Genomic DNA, 19,456 nt, shown 5'->3' with positions numbered 1-19,456 from the left:
TGTCACAGTGCCCAAGCAAGGGACCAGACCAGGTATGGAGATGGCAGCCAGTGACAGCTACACTTCAGATCATTAGGCACATTCATGGTCATGAGGCAGGTCCAGGGTAAAGCAAGTGAGTCAGTTTACATCTCAGGGTCAGACAAAGCCCCCATGATCCTTAGGCAGGTCTGTGGTGGTGAGGCAGCTCCAAAATCAAGCCAGGAAATCAGGCCCCAGGTCGGTGTCTAGCCCAGCAGGGCCCATAGCCAGGCAAAGGCTGAGATGTGGCTGAGCTGGAGACCAGCACTCCTGTTTTGCTCCAGGAAGAACTAAGCACCCAGGGAAGGGCTTAAATGGGCTGCCACACCCATGGGTGTGGGATGGCCCCACCCTCTTCCAGTGCGATTGATTAGGGTCATTAAGAGCAAACAGTGCATTCAAAGCAAAGGGAGGAGGGGCAGCTGGGAGGTCTGCTTCAACTGGCAGTCCTGAACTCCCAGCAGGAGATGCATCCTTTGGTGGCCCTACAGGAAACAGGAGACTGTTTATTTCTGGATTTTTTTTTCAGATTACAGCTATCAGTCACCACTGGTCTCCGTATATATAGCCGTGCTCAATAGATGTTCCTGTGTGATCTGCCCTAGTTGTTCCTGCTGTAGCAGAAAGGTTGGACTTGATCTTCAGATGTCCCTTCCAACCCCTATGATTCTATGTATGAGGAGCAGAAAATGGAATAAGTTAATTTTTCAGGAAGATCTCCAGCACTTAAAAGACATAGTCATGGAGTTGAACAACAAGTTTGTAATGATGAGGTTCAGGAGAACAGTCTATGTGTGTGCTCATCCAACAGCTTAATAATAGAATCAACCTATACTCTTACAAAAATAAAAGTTACAAGTTCTTAGAATAAAGTTGGGATACCCAACAAAAACAATTCCCGTAAAACTCAACAGTTCTGATAACAAGATTCATGTAAAAGTGAATTCAAATACTAACAGGATGTCATTTTCCTAATTCCCAAAAATCTTAACAAAACACTCCCTTCCAGGTATTTCCAGAGGTCATACAAGGTCTTTTCCAATTCCATAAACAGAAGCCTACAGACGGTCTATGAAGATGGAAGGGGAATAAATGTAAGAGCATTGCTATTATTGCTGTGTTGCTGGAGTCATCCGGACCAGAACAGAGCCCCAAAGCACTCAGTGCACACACACACCCCCAGCTGGGCACAATGAGCAGGGATGATCTGCACCTTCCCCTGAATATCTGTCACAGGGGGCCACCAACAGCACACCCTCTCCACTGTATGTAGCACCTACCACCACAATTGGTTTGGGGTTTTATCCGGTTATTCTAGCATGGCTCTGTCACAGTTTTAGCCAATAACGAGGTAACAGGTCAGTTGGTAATTACTTCCCAACCCAAAAAGTCCCAAATGGACTCAGTAGCAGATGGGGGTGCCTGAGTTCAGGGTCTTGGTGGCAGACCGTAACAGCTTTGGAGCAGCCAAGCTGGTCCTACTTGGGGAGACAGGAGAAGGCGACCTGCCTCAGCGAATGATGTTCCTCTCCAGCAAGAAAACAGGATGCAAGATATGCCAGAGCGATGACCAACAAACAGACTCCAATCCACAGAGACCAGGAGAGGGCTCTTTGAGGAGCTATTTTATTCTGAGCCCCATGGGCAGGAGCACTGTGCTTGGTTCATTTGGGTCGCCTGATCCATTCTCTCCTCCCCATATGTCCATGTACTCTCCCCATTATAACTGCCACATCAACAGGTCAGTAGCAGCCGTGGGGCCAGAACCTCTCAGGTCAGTATGGCTATAGACAATTTTGTCCTGGTCCTCTCAAACCAGGTCAACCTCATCTCCAGGGAGAACTCCAGTTACAGCCCTTGCCAGGTTTCAGGTGGTCCAAATGCAAGGATGGGGCAAACCACAGAACTGAAAATAAAATAGAGACCTCATTCTCTGAGTGTGTTTTTAGCAAGAGTAGAACAATTCTCTGTCCTTAAAGAGTCACAGAGGAAAGCAGAAATTGCCACACTAGTTTCTCTGGAAGCTGACTGCTAACTGCTGAAAAGACACCTCCACTACATCACTAGCCTACAAAATATTACTTGAAACATTCAGATACTTGCAATTGATTGACGCACCCATGAAGCAGTTAAATGCCCCAGTTATACACCTTAAAGTTTGGTAACATTAATTCAAAGAATGAACTAGCATTTACAGCTCACTGGAGAAAAGTGTTGGAGGTTCTCTCACTTTTGGGTGACTCCAACTTTTATGATTCTATTTCAGAAGAAAAAGATCCTAAAGAGACAACTTGTGCAGCGATTTTTTTGCAGAATTGAATTTTCTTAAGAAAAAGCCACAATTCAAACTCCTACTTTTCATTTTATTCTCTGTGACAGGCGACACCATGCAAGTCTGGTGTATAATCTCCGAGTCAAGAAATCAGCAAAAAAATCTGTTTACAAAGGTCAGCAGAAGAAAACTGGAGATGCTTCTCACTGGGAAGCTTCTAGCCTCAGTTAGAGACAGATTTGTCATACTTCATGGCGCTGCTAATAACTGGGTGCCTTGTGTGGTTTAGTGTATTTGTCCCCCAGACTCCAGCAGCCTCAGTTTTCAATTATGTGCCATTATCATTATTTACAGATGAAGAACAAAGCAGACAGGCTATAATAATCCCAAAGGCATGGTATGAGAGTCTGTGGATGAATTAAGGCTGCTCCCAGCACCATGTCCAGTGACCCAGTAACGCTTCTCTTGACTGGTTTGCAGCTGGGAGGAGGTAAAAGCCAAGGAAAACCTGCCACTATGTGAAGTTTGGGACAAACAATCCCTTCAGCATATAGGCCAGCAATGCCTAGAGGTCCCCATTCATATCACCACTCTGATGGCACCAAGGATGGCAGGAGGTGGCCTGTTGTAACTCTGAGGCTAGGAACTAGATGAAGGCAAAACTCAAGTATTTTAAGAACACATGTGGAAATCTGGATTATCCCTGTGTTCAGTGGCTGGTTATATATACACATGTAAAGCCCATTAACTTTGCAAACTCAGCCTGCCCTTCCCTGACAACACTAAAAATATGTTTCCAAAAAAACCTCTCCCACACTATAGATAGCACTAAATACAGGCTTTCACTGCAGATTTTGCTAGCACCTTGTGGTTATCAAAATACAAAAATCTGAACAGCTTGGATATAGGATTTAGAGGTTTTGTCTCCTCTAAAAATAAGATGATTGTCAGACATAACCATATTAAAAGCTACAAATACATAGAAACTTCATTCTGCAACTAAATCACACCTCTCTACACTCTACTCAGAGTAGAGTGTTCTCTTGGCAACAGCAGGATTGAGAAAGTAAAGTTCTATTTCTTAATCTGGAAGGACTGTGAAAAATCTTTTGTAAGCACAACTACCAGCAGTGGGCTGAGACTTAACCCAGTTTACTGCCAATAACCAGGAGATGAAGAGAGCTCTGAAGATCAACTCTCAAAACTACCAGTTCATGGTTAGTGTTGTTGAACAGAGCAGAGAGGAAAAAGACAACTCAGCACTTCCATTTCTACAGCTGCTCTCTACCAGAGAGACAATTAAACAATCTCAAGCTAAAGGCCACTAGGAGAACTTGTTGTACATCATTTGCAATTTCTCATCACAGAAAGAGAAAGTTGCTGTATGTTCCTGTCATGAAATGTTCATGTCATGTATGTTCATGCAGCTGCTGCACTAAAGTAAAACCCCAAACCTGTGGGAGGATCTGAGCTGTGCCCCAGCTATCAGACCACAGATCTACAAACGCATCCCCTGGCATGCACAGACTCAGGCAAATCAGTAATCCTGTGCTTCCAGCCAGACCCACCACACAGGGAGAGGCTCTGATTTTCCCACACAGAGCAACACAGCATGCAGGTACTGCAGAGAACTACCAAAACCTGATTAACATCATGAAAGCCCCAATCCCACACCGTCGGAGTGGGCCACTCACAGCATTATCATGCTCTGAAACAGGGACGTGCCTTGATGGCACCTGGACAGGCTGGCTCCCAGGTACAGGACTCAGAGGAACACACTTGAGAGCTGCTCATCTGCAACTATCTGCTGTGATGCCGAGAACTAAGTTTGAGCAAGACAGTCCCCTAAGAAGCCTCTGAAACCAAACTAGCTGGGAAACCTGTGGCATCCTGGGTCAGGCTGGCACCTTCATCGTAAGGACAGACACCTTCTGCCCAGGGCTGACAAGCCTCTACAGATCACATTTTCACACTTCTGGCAACCATAATTCCCCCAGAAAATGGCACCACAAACCCAACTGGTGTCTGCGTGCAGCCACAACAGCCAGCAGCAAGTTGCAGTGTGTACACTTTTTGGAGATAAACCCTAGGGGAAAAGATAAAAGTTTTCTGTTCCATAAAAATACTCTCTTATTTCACCAGTAAGCCAGCAGAGGGCATAGAAAGACTGCAGTGAAACCCTCCTGCTCCTTCCCTGCCAGAGTGAAACAAGGCAAACTGCTCTGCAGTGCCTAGTGCCTCTGAGTGCCCCTAAGATGAGCAGGGAGGACCCCTGTGCCAGCAAGAAGCCTAAATCAAGCTGCTAGGACATAAAATAACTAAAATTATGCCTGAAATATGAAGTCAGGTGCCTATTTTGCAACTTTTCCTCTTGTAATTCCCAAAGGAGGTATCAAATTCCCCACAACCTACCCAAAGATCCATCAGGTGGTTAGAAACCCAATGGAAATGCCAGAACCACAAACTAGTGAATGTGGTATCAAAGCTCCTTTCCACTCAAGCACCATCTCAAGCTACAGGAAGTGGTCAAATAAAACTCCTGGGGCCCTGCGGCAGAACTCTCTCTGTTGGGATGCCGTGGTGTTTTTAGAGGTAGGATGAGGATAATTCACTTCAGTGGGGACATGAAAAATGGGAGCTTTTATAGTTGGCAACTGTCCAAAACCTAAGAAAACCTCCATGACATATTTCAGTTGCTTGAGCTATTCCTGCTCTGCACTGCTAGCACACTTGAAAAAAACTGCCAACCGCTTGCTTATAGCAGCTGACAAAGCCAAGCCACCCTGTCCTGGCAGCACCTTCTCCCTACTTGTGGTTGAGCATTTCACTTGAAATACAAATCCTTCAATTAATGCAGAGCAGCCTGGAGTGGAGGCAGAAGGGCCAACAACTGGCCCAAGTAACAGGTGCCAGCAAGGATTTGGATTTAGCCCTAAAACAATAAGAGGCCAGAGTCTGCTGCTACTGTCATGCTCAGGCTGAAGTTATTCCTCCTGTGTGTTTATTTTTGGTAAAACGTTTCTGAGTACCACTCCCTGATGAGAGATAGGCAAGTAAATCCCTCGGGTATCTCAGGACATTTGTTACTGGAGCTGCTGGCAGACTCTCTAGGTCCATTCTTACCCAAGAGTATCCCTTCTTTAGCCTCACTCTTGACTGCTCTGGGTTTGACGCTGCCACCAGATGACTGTGCATTTCTAAATCCCTAGTCCAAGTTTCTGGGATGCAGAGGGTGTTTACAAACACTTTCCCTTCCATTCTGCTGCTGCTTCTGCCTAGGAAGGCCACAGGCCTTCAGCAAAGCCGGATGCCCCAGCAGTCTGGAGGTCATTCGGCTATTGCCTCACTCAACGGAACTTGGGGGAGGTTTCCTGTCCAGTTATCTCAAGCACCATATTTAAGCTTCTTGGTCATGTTTGTAAGCTGCAGCAGCTGAGCTGGGACTTGCCACATCCCCTGCTCACACAGCTGACCTGGGAAATAGCTCAGGTTTTGTCCCAGGAGCTCTGTGGTTGGGAATGTAGCTATTGGCCTCAGCTAGCAAAGATGCGGCTGCTCTGAAAAGAGTGCCACTATTTTCCTCTGCTCCACTCAATCCTTTCATGCCTCTGTTATCTTGCCCCTGCCCAGAATACTTCCAGCTTGGCCTCTGTGGAGGGATATCAAACCACAGCCCTCTCATTCAAGCTCCTCCTAAAAACATTTCTTCTAGAGACCACAAGAAGTGAGTAACCACTATTCACCCCACTTAATCAGTAGTGCCTGGAATTGCCAAGTGAGCTGTCTTATTTTTTTTGTAGAAAAACAAATCCAGGAATAACTAACAATGGTACTGCCCATTTGAGCTGGGAGTCAGAAGTTCAGATTTTTTTCCCCCCAGCATTTCTAATCTGCTGCCAATTTTCAAACACTTCCCCTCTTGGCTCAGAAGTTACAGTGACCCCTTTTCCAACAGAGAACAATGTCATCACCTCTGCACATCACCGGTCTCTCCAAGTCCAATAGGAAAGGAGAAAGTTTCTTCATTAATTGACTGAATTTCCCTACCTGGCACTTCAAAAAAAAAAATCATTTCAGCCTCATCATATCAACAGGGACCCAGAAGAAAAGAGCTGGGCTTCACTCTGGGTCCTACCATGGTTTGTCCACAAACCTGCACCAGTTCCACAACTGGCATTAACTCTACAAGACATGGGCTTTTTTTTTTTAATTTTATTTTTTTTTTCTGTTCTTGCAGTGTATGCCAGGACTCAAACTGGTATTCTAGATGCTGTGTTATGACCACCAGCACCTACTAAAAATCAGCTACCATCACCCCCTACTGGTTTTTTAGGCAAGAAAACACAAGGGCCATAACACAACTGCTGAATGTTCTTTGTCCCTAGCGCACTTCAAAACTCTGAATTTGTTAAAAATACCCTTTCTGTAAGCTTTTAGTTCAAATGAACTGAATGCAGAGAGGAAAAAAATTCAAGGTAGCGTCTAGAAACACAAACTTCTCCTACAGCCTTCTTCTAGAGGCTCTGATATGAACAAACGGCCCAGAGGTTCATAGGAGCAGAAGCTCTGGAGGTTTATACCAGTAGCTTAGGGATATGCCAGTTAACTGACTCCTCTGGACTGATACAAAAGCTGTGTCTGCTCCCATCATTCACATGAAGATCTACTGAACTGAAAATCCCAGAGAGGGAGATAGAAAACTTTTCAAACACAAACCATCTTCATAATACAGGTAACAGTATGGTCTTATTGAAAACATTATAGGAAAATTTACTCTTACCTTTCCATTTTTGAGCCTTCCAGAGGAGACAATTCTGGAGACATGCACTTGGAAGGGCCGGCACTGGTCGTTACAGTCAAACTGGTCCAGCCCATCCGTTACCTCTGCCGAGTCTTGCTCTACAAACGAGGGGACTCCGCGTTGCTTAATGCGGCAGTCGGTCTGCTCCACAACCTGCCCTTTAACTGTTGCATGTTTTACAAAAGTCACTACAGAAAAGTCAACATCAGCAACTGGAGAACAGCCCAGGTCTGCAGCATCCGTATTATTCACAGGAAGATCTTGAGAACATGGCACATCCCTGCCCACGACCTGTCTCTTCTCCAGAGTACTGTCAGTGTCTTGAATCTCTCTACTCAAGGTGATCTGTGGAAGATGGATCAGAGCCTCAGTCACCGCAAAACAGTCACCGTCTGCAGCCAGAGAACAGCTCAAGTCACCAGTATCCAGATTATTCACAGGAAGATGTTGAGAACATGGCACATCTATGCCCAAGACCTGTCTCTTCTCTGGAGTACTGCCCAAGTCCTGAATCCCCAGCTCACCTCTAGACAAGTCTTGCAAAGGCAGCTCAGGATTTCTCAAGTCCTGCACATCCAGTTCTGTCTTTGAAAGCTCCTGAGCCACTTCTGGAGATGGATCCAACTCTTTAGCAACTGCTGGAGCACAAACCATGTCCTTGATATCAATTTTAGTCAGGGTTGTCTGTGGAAGATGGATCAGAGCCTCAGCCACTGCAGGCAAGTCACCATCTGCAGCTAGAGAACAGCCTAGGTTCTCAGCATCCAGATTATTCACAGGAAGATCTTGAGAACATGGCACATCCATGCCCACAATCTGTCCCCTCTCTGGAGTACTGCCTGAGTCTTGAATCCCCAGCTCACCTCTAGACAAGTCTTGCAAAGGCAGCTCAGGATTTCTCAAGTCCTGCACATCCAGTTCTGTCTTTGAAAGCTCCTGAGCCACTTCTGGAGATGGATCCAACTCTTCAGCAACTGCTGGAGCACAAACCATGTCCTTGATATCAATTTTAGTCAGGGTTGTCTGTGGAAGGTGGATCAGTGCCTCAGTCAGTGCAGAACAGTCACCATCTGCAGCTGGAGAATGGCTCAGATCCACAGTGTCCAGATTATTCACAAGAATATCTTGAAAACATGGCACATCCTTGCCTACAACCCGTGTCTTCTCTAGAGTACTGTCTGAGTCCTGAATTTGTTCAGTCAGAGTTGTCTGTGGAAAATTTATCAGATCCTCAGAGGGGTCTTTAGTATTTAGATCAGTGAAAGAGTCATCTGCAAGCTCTGGCGGGTGGGATGTGGCTGGCCCAAAGGGAGAATGTGATGTTTCATTTAATCTGTCATTCTCATTGCTCAGGGCAGAGGAACCAATGTCTTGAGACACTTCTGTGGTTTTGTAATGCTGTGCGGGCTCCTTCCCCACCAAACTCTCAAAGCTCAGATTGTCCCATGTGCCTGAATCTGGGGACTGCAGACACGCTCCCACCGTGCAGAAGGCCCTTGCGCTCTCGTTCTCAATAACCAAGCCCTCTTTGTGGGAAGGAACATCCTGCCTCCAGCTTCGGAAACTCCGCTGAGGCCTTTTCTCATCAGGTGAAAATGCCCTTGAGGAGCCTCGCAGCCTCCGAGCTGCCTCAGCCATACTGGTGAAGAACTTCACAACACCCCCAAAGTGAGTGGCTTTGGTTGCACCATTTGATTTTTTCCGCTGGCTGAGATTCTCCTCACATCTCATATCAAAGTCAAAATAAGAAGCAGAATCGTTTATATTTTCTAAGTTCTGGAAACTGGTTTCAGTCCTTTGGTCTGGAAGCTTTGAATTATCTTTGCTAGTTAATGAAATTCCTTTCAGATAGCTCCAGACATCAGAGCTTCTTCCTCTTCTGCTCTCCTGTGGGAGCACAGTACACCTCTTTTGACTGTCCCCTTCTGTAACTGCAGGACTCTTCAAGTTTTCAAAATTCAAAGACTCACTCTTTCTAGCTGGTATTTTGTGGAAGTTACTATCATTATCTTCACTGTGTAACCTGACACTGATATCCCTGAGACATTTACTTTCACTGGCATCCATTTCAGGAATGCTGATATTCAGCTCTATGTCCTCAAAAGAAGAATCCAAATCATCGATGTACCCCGCATAGGAGTGGCGGGAGGGCCTCCGACTGTCACCCAGTTTTTTAACCCTGTAGACAGCTCTTTGCCCACTGGCATGATGGTCCTCCTCAGGGTCACAAGAAGCAACCTGGACTCCAGATGGTCTCAAATCCACATTCTTAGGCATCCTGGATGTTCTTCCCTTCTTTAACGGCCTTACTCTGTCCATGAAGGATGGTTTTTTTAACTCTGACACCTCCGAGGTAACTCCCAGCAGGATCATGGACTGGGGTCTTTCTTTACTTGCAGAGAGGCCTTTCCTTCGTCTAACAAAATTCCAGATCCGGTTGCCCTTGGTCATCTTCTTATACCTGGGTGCTTCCTCCTGTTCATTTCGGATTGCATCTCTGGAGGTGCAGTGCTCAGCACCGCAGACCTCCAACATGTCCGTACTCCCTGCTTCCATGTTTGCTTGGAAAATCCTGTTTGTGTATCCATTTGGAGCTGTCAGGGGACCGGTGTGGTGGCAGCCCTCTGTAACTTCCATCGCCCCAGCTCACCACTGGTACCAGGGGTCACAGATGCATTGTCTGCAGGTTGTTTTCTTCACAAGACTTGAGGAAAAAAGAACAAAGGAATGCAATTAGGAGCAGAAAGCTTTTTAGAAGACACATTCAAAGCAGCACAGGTCAAATCTTATCCCAGTGGTGGTTTTACCATTGATTTCAGTGAGGCTGAAATTTTGCTCCCAAACCATCTGTATTTTAAAGCAACTTAAATCCAATTTAAATTACTGAAGATTTAGTGACCACAAATAAACTTCCTGCGTTAATAAAGTTACCACAAAGTACATGCAGAATACCATAAATCACATCTTAGGTTTGCAAGTCACTAGGACTCTGAATACGTCAGAGTACATGACAGAGGGAAAGAGAAAATTACAGTAAAGTGTCCCTGCACATGTCACTGTCATCTTCACCAGCCCCACCTGCCAGGAACCAGCAAAGAATTCCCAACAATTTCAGTCCCTTCAGGCAGGCATCCAGAGAAAACTCAGGATGAGCCTTTTCCTGGAACCAGTGCAATTCTGAAATACTACAACATCAGAAAACTCATGGAATATCCAAAGCCAGGTTTTTCCTACTATAGCTACGGCAACAGCACAGGAATCCCAAGCTGGAACTGGTCTGCCAAATGAAAGCTGCTTGGCCACCACTCAATGCTACAGAAAACGTGTTCCCCTCAAGTGAGTTTCACCCTAACTGAACAGGATTAAAACTACCAATATGCCATATGCACCAGTAATGGAAACCACTCCAAACTCTCTGTGGGAAAATGTCTGAACTCATGCTCATACCCTAAAGCTCCCCTTCCACACGTGTGCATCTGCCCTGCCTCACTGCTACAGCTTCCTAAGGTGGTTCCAGGTTTGCTGTCTACCTGTGTGACCTGCAGAACTACATGCCAGGCACAAAACAGAATTAAATTCCCTGAATTCCCAATCCTACCTTTAGAAAGAGGGAAGCAAGAGCAGGAACAAGAATGGGTACAGCCCCAGAGACATGGGTTTAACAGTGGGTTTAACAGCTCTCCCCAGCTGGAGAGCAGGCAGCCACACTGCAGCACTCGAACACAAAGGGATGAAGTTCACTTCTGCTTTTGTCCATTTTACTCTTACTCCTCTATGAACCCATAGTCTGAGTCCCATAGCTATTAAAAAAAAGTTACACTATTTCTATTAAAACGAAGGTTATTAATGGAGCAGCTATTGCCCTGGATACCTCATGGACAAGGAAAGGCTCACCCTTGCATCCAGTCTAATGAGCCTCTGTTTCTATCTTGCTAGCACATCTGTTTTCAGTAAGCAATAAACTGAGGGACTTCCACAGATGTCAGAGGCACCAAGGAACCAGAGCATAGACAACTGAGGTAAAAAACCTTAGCAACTACTATCCTGCTTTTGTAGGAACAACAGTCATCTGGCTTTTGCTACAGCCATGACACGGGTTTTGCCAAGCATTTTTGGCACCAGTGGTACTTAGCATAGCAAAAAATAAATGTTTGCTGCTGTGGTGAATTGACTGTGGCCAGCTGCCAGATGTCCACCCCACCACACTATCACTCCCCCTCAACTAACAGGACAGGGGAAAAAAGTAAAATTATAAAGCTCGTAGGTCAGTAAGAAGATATGGAGACTTGAGTTGGTGAAAATTACTTTGACTTATTGCCCGTTAAAGTTGATCTAGATAATGAGAAACAAAAATAAAGCTAACCCAACCCCTTTCTCCCCACCCACCCCCTTCCTCCTATAGCTCCTTCACTCCTGATGGCTCCACCTCCTCCAGGGGCACAGAGGGATGGGAAGCTGGGAGAGGTACAGACCAGACATAAGGGTTCCTCTCTGCACTTCCCTCCTTCTCAGGCTTTTCCCACGCTCCTGCACAGGCCACAATTCCTGCCAAGGAACATTCCCCTGCTCCTGTGTGGAGCCTCCACAGGCCGCGATTCCTGTCAGGAGAACCTGCTCCTGTGTGGAGCCTCCATGGGCCACAAATCCTGTGATAAGAACCTGCTCCTGTGTGGAGCCTCCACAGGCCACGATTCCTGTCAGGAACATGCCCCTGCTCCTGTGTGCAGGCCCAAATTCCTGTCAGGAATATTCCCCTTCTCCTGCGTGGAGCCTCCACAGGCCGCGATTCCTGTCAGGAATATCCCCCCTGTTCCAGCACCTCTTCCCCTCAACCTTCACTAACCTTGGGGTTCACAACACTGTTTCTGGCTGATTTATTTATCCTCCCCTCACTCCGCTCTGGCATTTTCTGCCCTTTCTTCACCGTGTTTCCAGAGCTGCTGACGGGCTCCTCTCCGGGCTGCGCCGGGCAGGGGCAGCCCCGGCTCCGGCCGATCCACCCCGCAGCTACACAGCCTCAACACACAGCAAACGCCTTCCACACGCACTGCCTCGCTCAGCCTGGGCGTCTATTGACGCAGCCCACTGCCTTTTGTGCTTGCCACCATCAAGATTTTCAAAGAAAACCTCCTTCCTCAGGCAAAGGCCTGTTCTGGGGCCTCGGTGCTGCCCACCACAACCGAAACCCTGCAGCACAAGGTCACAGATGAGCCGCGCTGCCCCGCGTCTGCACAGAAACCACAAAAAGCTGCCTTTTCCAAAAAACACCCAGGTTTTAACAGGACCGTTCCTCCAGGAGCCCTCCTCATGCTCCAGACTGACACTCTGAGTCTGCGAGTTATTCCCAGAGATCCCCACTGCAATTCAAAGAGTAACGTATTTGAACGACACATATTTGTGTAGTTTGAAGTTGTGCAGCCAACTGGCAGCAAAAGACAAAAATCACAGAAGGTCCTTATTTTTTTTGTTTTCTCTTTCCAGTTTTGTGTTTTATTGTTTTTGGCTGGGTGGATCCTGCATGAGAAGACTCAAAGGGAACAGGCTTGTCTGCTCAGTCTTTAGAGAGATGCTAGCAGAGGAGAGGGAGGCTGTTACTCATATGTTACGCTAAAAAGAGCCTGTAAGGGTAGACAGATCCTGTGTGGCCCTCCCCAGAGCAGCAACACAACCCAGAAATGCAGGGTGCAAGGGTGGCTTTAATATTACTTTTTTTTTTTTTAAAAAACAGGGCACAGGTGAGGAGTGACCAGTGCTTGGCGGCTCCCCTCCACCTTCCCTTTCACCACAGCTTCACCTGAACCGCTCCTCATCTTTGAAACTATCATGGTTGATTTGACAAAGCTCTACCCAAGAGATAAATGGAATAGCAGGACACAGGCATGATGCTCAAAAGGCCTTTTGACCAGCTGCTAGCAAGTATTTAGTGTGAGAAAAGCAACTTCTTGTTGTCTAATTCACACTAATTAAGCCTGCAGCACTGAACACACTGAAATCCTGGCTACCCCTGGCAGGAGAACATGTTCATTGACACGGAGGTTTGTTAGCTCCTGCAGTCCCAGCAGTGTCGCCTGAACCAGATCCAGCCCAAGGACTGGCACTGCCTCACCCACAGCAAAGCCTCCCAGCACTGAGGCACATTCTCTGCATTTGAAAAAATATCGGACAGCATCGCTCAGTCTTCCCCAGCCAGGTGCCAAAATCTGATACATTCCATCAGCCGACACCCCTGCCAGAATTAGCGTGAGCTCTGTGCAAACACACAACAGCAGAGTGCTCGTGGGAAACCCGTGCTTTAAATAAGCCAGGCAGAGAAAAAGTGGCCTTATCAACAAAACCACACAGGTTTAGGGGCATTAAAACTCATAATGACAAAATAAAAGTTGAGTATGGAGAACAGCCACAAGAGTATCTGATGAACCATGACTCATCTTTCTGGGGTGCAGGAGATGGATGTTTTGAAGAAATGCTCTGTGTTTCTGATAACACCTATTAGCCAGAAAATTACAACAGTTAGTCAACTGTCTTTTTACTTTTCCCCTCCTTGGGCTGCAGGCACAGTTGCAGACGTCAAGTTCTGGCAAGCTACCACCTAGCAGCTAAGCTGTGACTACCCTATCTGTGTGCAGGGCTTCAGCCACAGAAAAGAGGAGGTAATGTACTACCTTGCACCTCTTCCACTCCCCTCTGAATTACCTGGACCCCAAAGAGCTCAGCCAGGCTCACCGAGGTGGCTGTGTAGAGGTCTGGAGTATTTGTTTGGTTTGAGGACATTTTTCCCTAAATGATAATATAAAAGAGTGTTATAGTTGAGCTGCAAGGGTTATAATTATTTTATTTCCTCCTGCATGTCCTTCAGTTTTTGTGGATTTTGTCTTAACCACATGCAGATGATAACCTGCAGTAAATGTTACTTGTACTGAGAACCCCAACACTCCTGTCTTCAGTTTAACTCGATGGTGTGTTGGGTCTACAAAACACACATCATCTCGCCTGGAGAGGAAAATGGGTTTGTAAACCACAGCTATCAACCAAACACTGAAACTACTCTGACTTACAGGAGCTACTCGGGTCCCTACCCAAGACTCCGTGCAGAGGGTCCCGTGTCTTGTCTTCCTCCTTTTCCAGGTCACTGAGGTAGACAATTGGATTAGGATTGCACAAAATCCCAAGAAAATGGCACCAGGTGTGTTACACAAACAGCTGTATCTGTGACCATATTCTTTGCATTTTTTTTGCATTATCCAAACCTTTAAAAAAGAACTTGGTACTTTGTATCTCATTCACAATTGCATAACATTTCCTTGGCAACAAGGCTTTCTGGCTTGATAGGGGTGGGAGTAACAGCAATTTTGCTCCTTTTAAGCGTGATTTAGCACAGATGCAAGAGCAGAAATAACACCACAGACCCAGGTAACACCCACTTAGGCTAACAGTTCTCTTAAACTTACAGTACACCAAATCAGGCCCGAGCAATCAGGACGGCCACAGGCCATGATTCTAGGACTGATGCTTTTCTGGGGCAATCCTGTTCTGCACTGGCTGTTAGTAAACTTACCACACTTATCCACAACCATAGCAAAATAAAGGTGTCCCCATGATTACCCAAGGTAACAGAATAGCAAGACCAGCTAGCCAAGAAAGGTCTGATCCAGGCTAGACTGAGCTTTCTCAAGAGATCCCAATGATGGAAAGAAACTGCTCATTGAACACCACGCAGCTCAGGCTGCAGGGCTGGCAGCACACAACTCCCAGCATCTACTTCAGATCACTGCAGTTTTCAGGCAACTAGCAGAAATATTTTTTAATTGTTATTTAGTGCTGTAAAGCTGTCCCACTACCTAGAAAAGCAACAAAAATGCAGTTTGGGACAGTTGGGACCTCTGTCAGGAAAGGGGACCTACAACAGGGCTTCAGGCTTTAGTATTTTGGAAGGACTCTCTCAGCCATGAGAACACTAAAATGCAACTGAACCACAAGACCTCAGAAGAAAATACAAGGCACCACAGCAGATGTTTTGGGAAACATCTTTGCAGAGGATTAATTTCACCCACACTCATACTGGGCACACAACTGTAAATCCAAGTTTGTGTTGTGCTGCCTTGGCATCAGGCCTCAGCATGAAGCCATTTCAATCTGCAGAGCAGCCTGGCAAGGGAGTGCTGGAGCCTCCACCCAGGCAGGCAGCAAGGTCAGGCAGACCTTCTATCCCAAACCACACATTTTCTTCCTTTTATTCTTCCTTTCCTCTTCCCCAGTCCCACTGGGGCAGCGAGCAAGTGACCGTGTGGTGCTCAGTGACCTAACAGGGTTAACCCACAACCTTTCTGGCACCCACTGCAGGGCTCAAGGGATTCCAGATAATAACAGGTGTGATCAGTGTGTGCTAGATTAAACGTCTACCTGTTATACCTGCTTGATTATTTGATTAGCTTCTGTGCATTGTGATGCTGGTGCATTTGCTTTGGGAGCTGACGTGCATTTCCTCACATGTTCCAGTGCTTGATCTCTGTTTTGCTGCTCAATAAGCTCCAAAAATTGTTAATGACCATTTCCAATTTCTGCTGTTTGCTGTGTTGTCTGTCACTTTGTTCTGCTTTGCCTGAGAGGGTGATGATAAAAGCATTGGCTCTGAGCCTAATCTGGTATTTGGGTCCTACCTTGCTGCTGTCCCAGTACCCTGAGAACCATCTCATGAAGAAAATCAGCAATTATCCTCCTTTGCCCCAGACACACCTTGTGGAGAGAGGAAAGAATGGCACCTACTCCTTCCTCTCCTCCAGGAGATGTCTGCATAGCCTTGTTGTAATGACCTGGCAGTTCCCTGCATATCTGTGTGTAGACAGACTGTTCATACCGGTGTGTGTTGTGAGACTGATTTGAGTCATTGTTCCTAAGATGAAATGGCTAATTGGGAACGTCACATGAGAAGGTGAGAGGTCTCTGGGTGGCAGTGTACATCCCCATTCACCAATACAGTAACACCCCAGCCCCCACCAGTCAACAATCAGGGATATCAGAGAACGCACATCCCAGGTTACAGTCAACTTCTAAATCCCCTCTCTATCAGGTGACCCAAAAGAAGAACTATTTTGACTTGGGCACTGAGGAGGACCAAGCCTTTGATGAGATCAAAGAGGAAACTGGTGGTGCAGTAGCCCTTGGGGCAGCCTGGACAGACCACATCTGAGACATGTGCTCTGCACCGCAGAGTCTCTGGCAGAAAGCACCTGGAGGAACCCATGGCTGACCTCTACAGCTTTGGAGCCAGGGGTACAGCAGGTCTGAGGCTCGCTACACCCTGACTACAAAGGGGATACTGGAGCATACGAGGGGGTTCAAGCCACACCAGAAATAGCTGGTACCAAAGCCCAGCTCCTCTTGGCACAGCAACTGCTTGTGCTGCACTGGATGTTCAAAGGCCATGACCTGCTCTTGCTGCAGAGCAATGACTCCAGGCAGCCCTCCGAGGCTCTCCACCCCCTCTCACCTCAGCAGCACCAAACTCGCTCCGCACCCCACCGGCTGCCCCCAGCACCGCGCGGCCAGTTTGCGCTGGAGGCCTGGGGGGGGCAAAGCAAAGGCTCCAGCAGCCCTGCCAGGCTGGAATGCACAGAGGGCCCCCGGGGACACGATCTTCCACTCGGCTCTTCCTCTGCAGGATCCAAACTAACAAACAAGAAGGAGCCTCTGGCCATTGTTTCTCGGGGAAGGGGGTGGCGGGGAGAGGGCACGCAGCGTAGCCTGCCAGGAGGCATGGCTGAGCTGAGGAAGTCCTGCCTGGGCTTCGGTGTATCCGCTCCTCTCCAGGAGGGGTGGGGGGAGGCAGGAAGGAGAGAAAATAGAGAACAAATGATCATGTAACCCTTGAGAGAAACCTGTCTGCTCTCCGACAGGGTATTCAGCCCAAGCATGCAGCGTCTCTTGCTATACAAAAGAAAAAGAGGAAAGAAAACCCCGCCAGTTCTTCCGTTACCATGTTCTACCACCTAAAAAAAAGAAATGGGAGGAAACAGATGTTAAGCTCTCCAGCGTCAGAAATTTATCTCTTTCATGAGAGTACAGTTACTTCAGTGTATTTAGGTCAAATAAATAGGGAGAGAATCGTGACTTCACCCCCTTTCTGTTTATGTCTGTGCAGACATTTCAGCCTCTCTCAGTGCTGCTCCTAACGACCAACTGCAAAGTTGCATCTGTGCTTTTGCAGCACTCTCCCAGATGACGCAGGCAGGAGCCAGCCATGCTCCAGCCCCTGCCCACCCAGCAGATTCCCACCAGCAGATTCCCACCTTGCAGCCGCCTGCAGTCCCTACAAACATCCAGCATCTCTTGTTTAGGGAACAAGAAGAAAGTCTGCTGCCATGCTTCAGCCAGGGGTGGCAGCACTGCAGCTCACATAGTCACCTCTTGGAAGGAGCATGGAGAAGAGACTTGGGTGAAACATCTGCAAAAGGGATCTCCAGGCCATCAGCAGGCTCAGTTACAGCTTTCCGGCCTGGGCTCCCCGAGGAGCACTGAGCAAGTGCCCATAGGAAGCGACCACAGAACGGAACCAGCATTTTACATGCTCTGTAAAATATGTTACACAGGAAGTTAAACCCCCTCATTAGGAGCAAGAGACAGACAGGAGAGCAGCTGGAATCGCCTTCCAGTCAGGAGTGGACAGAGCCTGCTGGTGTTCCCATGGCAGAAGGGAACCTGCAGCAATGGCTTCTCTCCATCAGCAAGGGCAACCACCAGCCAAGCCAGCACCAGGCAACCACAGTGCTTTCCCTGTGGCAGCACCCATCTGCCCCACACGGTTTTCACTGGTCTAAGCCAAAGCTTTTACAGTGCTGGATGTGTGTTTGTGTTTCTGTTAATTCAATATCCACTGGCAGACGGATGGATGGACAGACAGCTCCATCCTTGTATTCATAAGGACGGAACTCAAAACTTCAGTCTGAGTAAATCAGTTCACTCATGTATAATTTAAACATCACTTCCTTCCCAATTCAGGGAGCTTTAGAGTTCGTGCGATGGCTAAACACAATGAAATTAGAGGAGGAGACTCATTTTGCCTGCGGCCAAGGGAGAGACAGAGTTACTCAGCTGCACTGGTCAGATAAACTACACTTGTCCTGGTGGTGCCAGGGGATGGACAAGCTCACTGCAAACATGAGCAGCTCCACACTCAGGGCTTAGTAGGCCTGAAGAAATGGTGTGATGGTGCAGAGAAGGGCCAGGCAGCTTCCCAGGGTACTAGCCCATGGCTCTGCATCACACTTAGCCCTAAAACCACCAAGCCAGTGACAGCTTTAGATGTGCACTGCCTGCACAGAAAAGAGGATAGAGCCACCAGCTAACTCCTCATGGAAAGCTGAGGAGAAGCTCGAGAAGATAACATGGCGATATAAAAGCCTATGTTGATTTGAACCAAAAGATGAAGATGTAACAGCTTAGTTCCTACCGAAGCTGAGTTTAAGAGCAAGGTTCTGCACAAAGCCCAGAAGCTTTTGCTATTGACACCCAGGATGCACAGGGATCCCCAGCAAAATGGGGGAGCCTGAAGAATTAGTCAGCTTCCCAAGGAAGGTTGTGTTCTGATGCACAACAGACATTTCCCCAGTTTTCTCAGGTATTTGGCACCATCACCATTATAATACAGAAATATCTGCCGTTACATGTAGATTATTTAAGCTGTTCGCTAGTCAGCTGAAAGTAGTTAATTATATGTAAGAACATTTAATTAGTATCCAGCAGCAGATGTATGTACTCTAATACCACAGTGACGAGCTAAAAGGCAACAGCAGAGGCACCAGACACACCCCACCAACACCACCCAACATCAAGCCACACCACTGGCTGCCATCCTTTGTGAGGCTACTGGGAGGCAACAACTTCCTGATGCTTGTGACATTACTCTGCATTCCCAATCAGTCAATTTAGTAGAGATGCCTCAGGAACTTTATAGCTATGACATTTCTCTGCAATGAACTCCTTAAAAATCCTTTCATTCTCCAAAAATCCTTAAGTAAAAGAGCATGGCTGCCCAGGGTATGGACGTAAGAACAGAAATCAGTAGCCAGCATTTAATTGTTTATAACTTGAGACAAAGATAGTGTCTAAATAATTGTCTATTGTAATCCAGAGACAGTACAGGAAAGCTCTTCCCCTAGCAGGGAGTCTACAGGTCACACATGCTTCTGCCATAACATTTGCTATAAATAATCTTTGGTTGAGTAAAGGTTTGTGCTAGTTTCAAAGCAGAGAAAGGCAGGCACTCTGCTCCTATCGGTTTCAGCCATTAGCTCTCCCCAGAGAGTGCATATCCTACCCTATTGTTCCTGCTCAAATGTTTGAAAGAATTATTTTTTCCTTGCTTC

At 47.0% G+C, this 19,456-nt stretch overlaps 1 protein-coding gene across 6 annotated transcripts in view; it reads right to left on the bottom strand.

The window, feature by feature from the left end:
• ARHGEF9 (Cdc42 guanine nucleotide exchange factor 9) overlaps positions 1-19,456 on the bottom strand; it is a 215,639-nt gene that overhangs the window by 168,019 nt on the left and 28,164 nt on the right. For all 6 annotated transcript variants that reach the window (XM_051630749.1, XM_051630753.1, XM_051630748.1 and 3 more), the window contains exon 2: positions 7,074-9,798. In XM_051630749.1, coding sequence (XP_051486709.1) covers positions 7,074-9,731 — 2,658 coding nt within the window. In that variant the 5' untranslated portion in view covers positions 9,732-9,798. The remainder of the gene's footprint in view (positions 1-7,073; positions 9,799-19,456) is intronic.

The sequence above is a fragment of the Apus apus genome, chromosome 12, assembly GCF_020740795.1.
Source record: "Apus apus isolate bApuApu2 chromosome 12, bApuApu2.pri.cur, whole genome shotgun sequence".
NCBI classification, from domain to species: domain Eukaryota; kingdom Metazoa; phylum Chordata; class Aves; order Apodiformes; family Apodidae; genus Apus; species Apus apus.
Note: the sequence above shows the minus strand (reverse complement) of the source record. Positions and strands in the feature narration are given on the sequence as shown.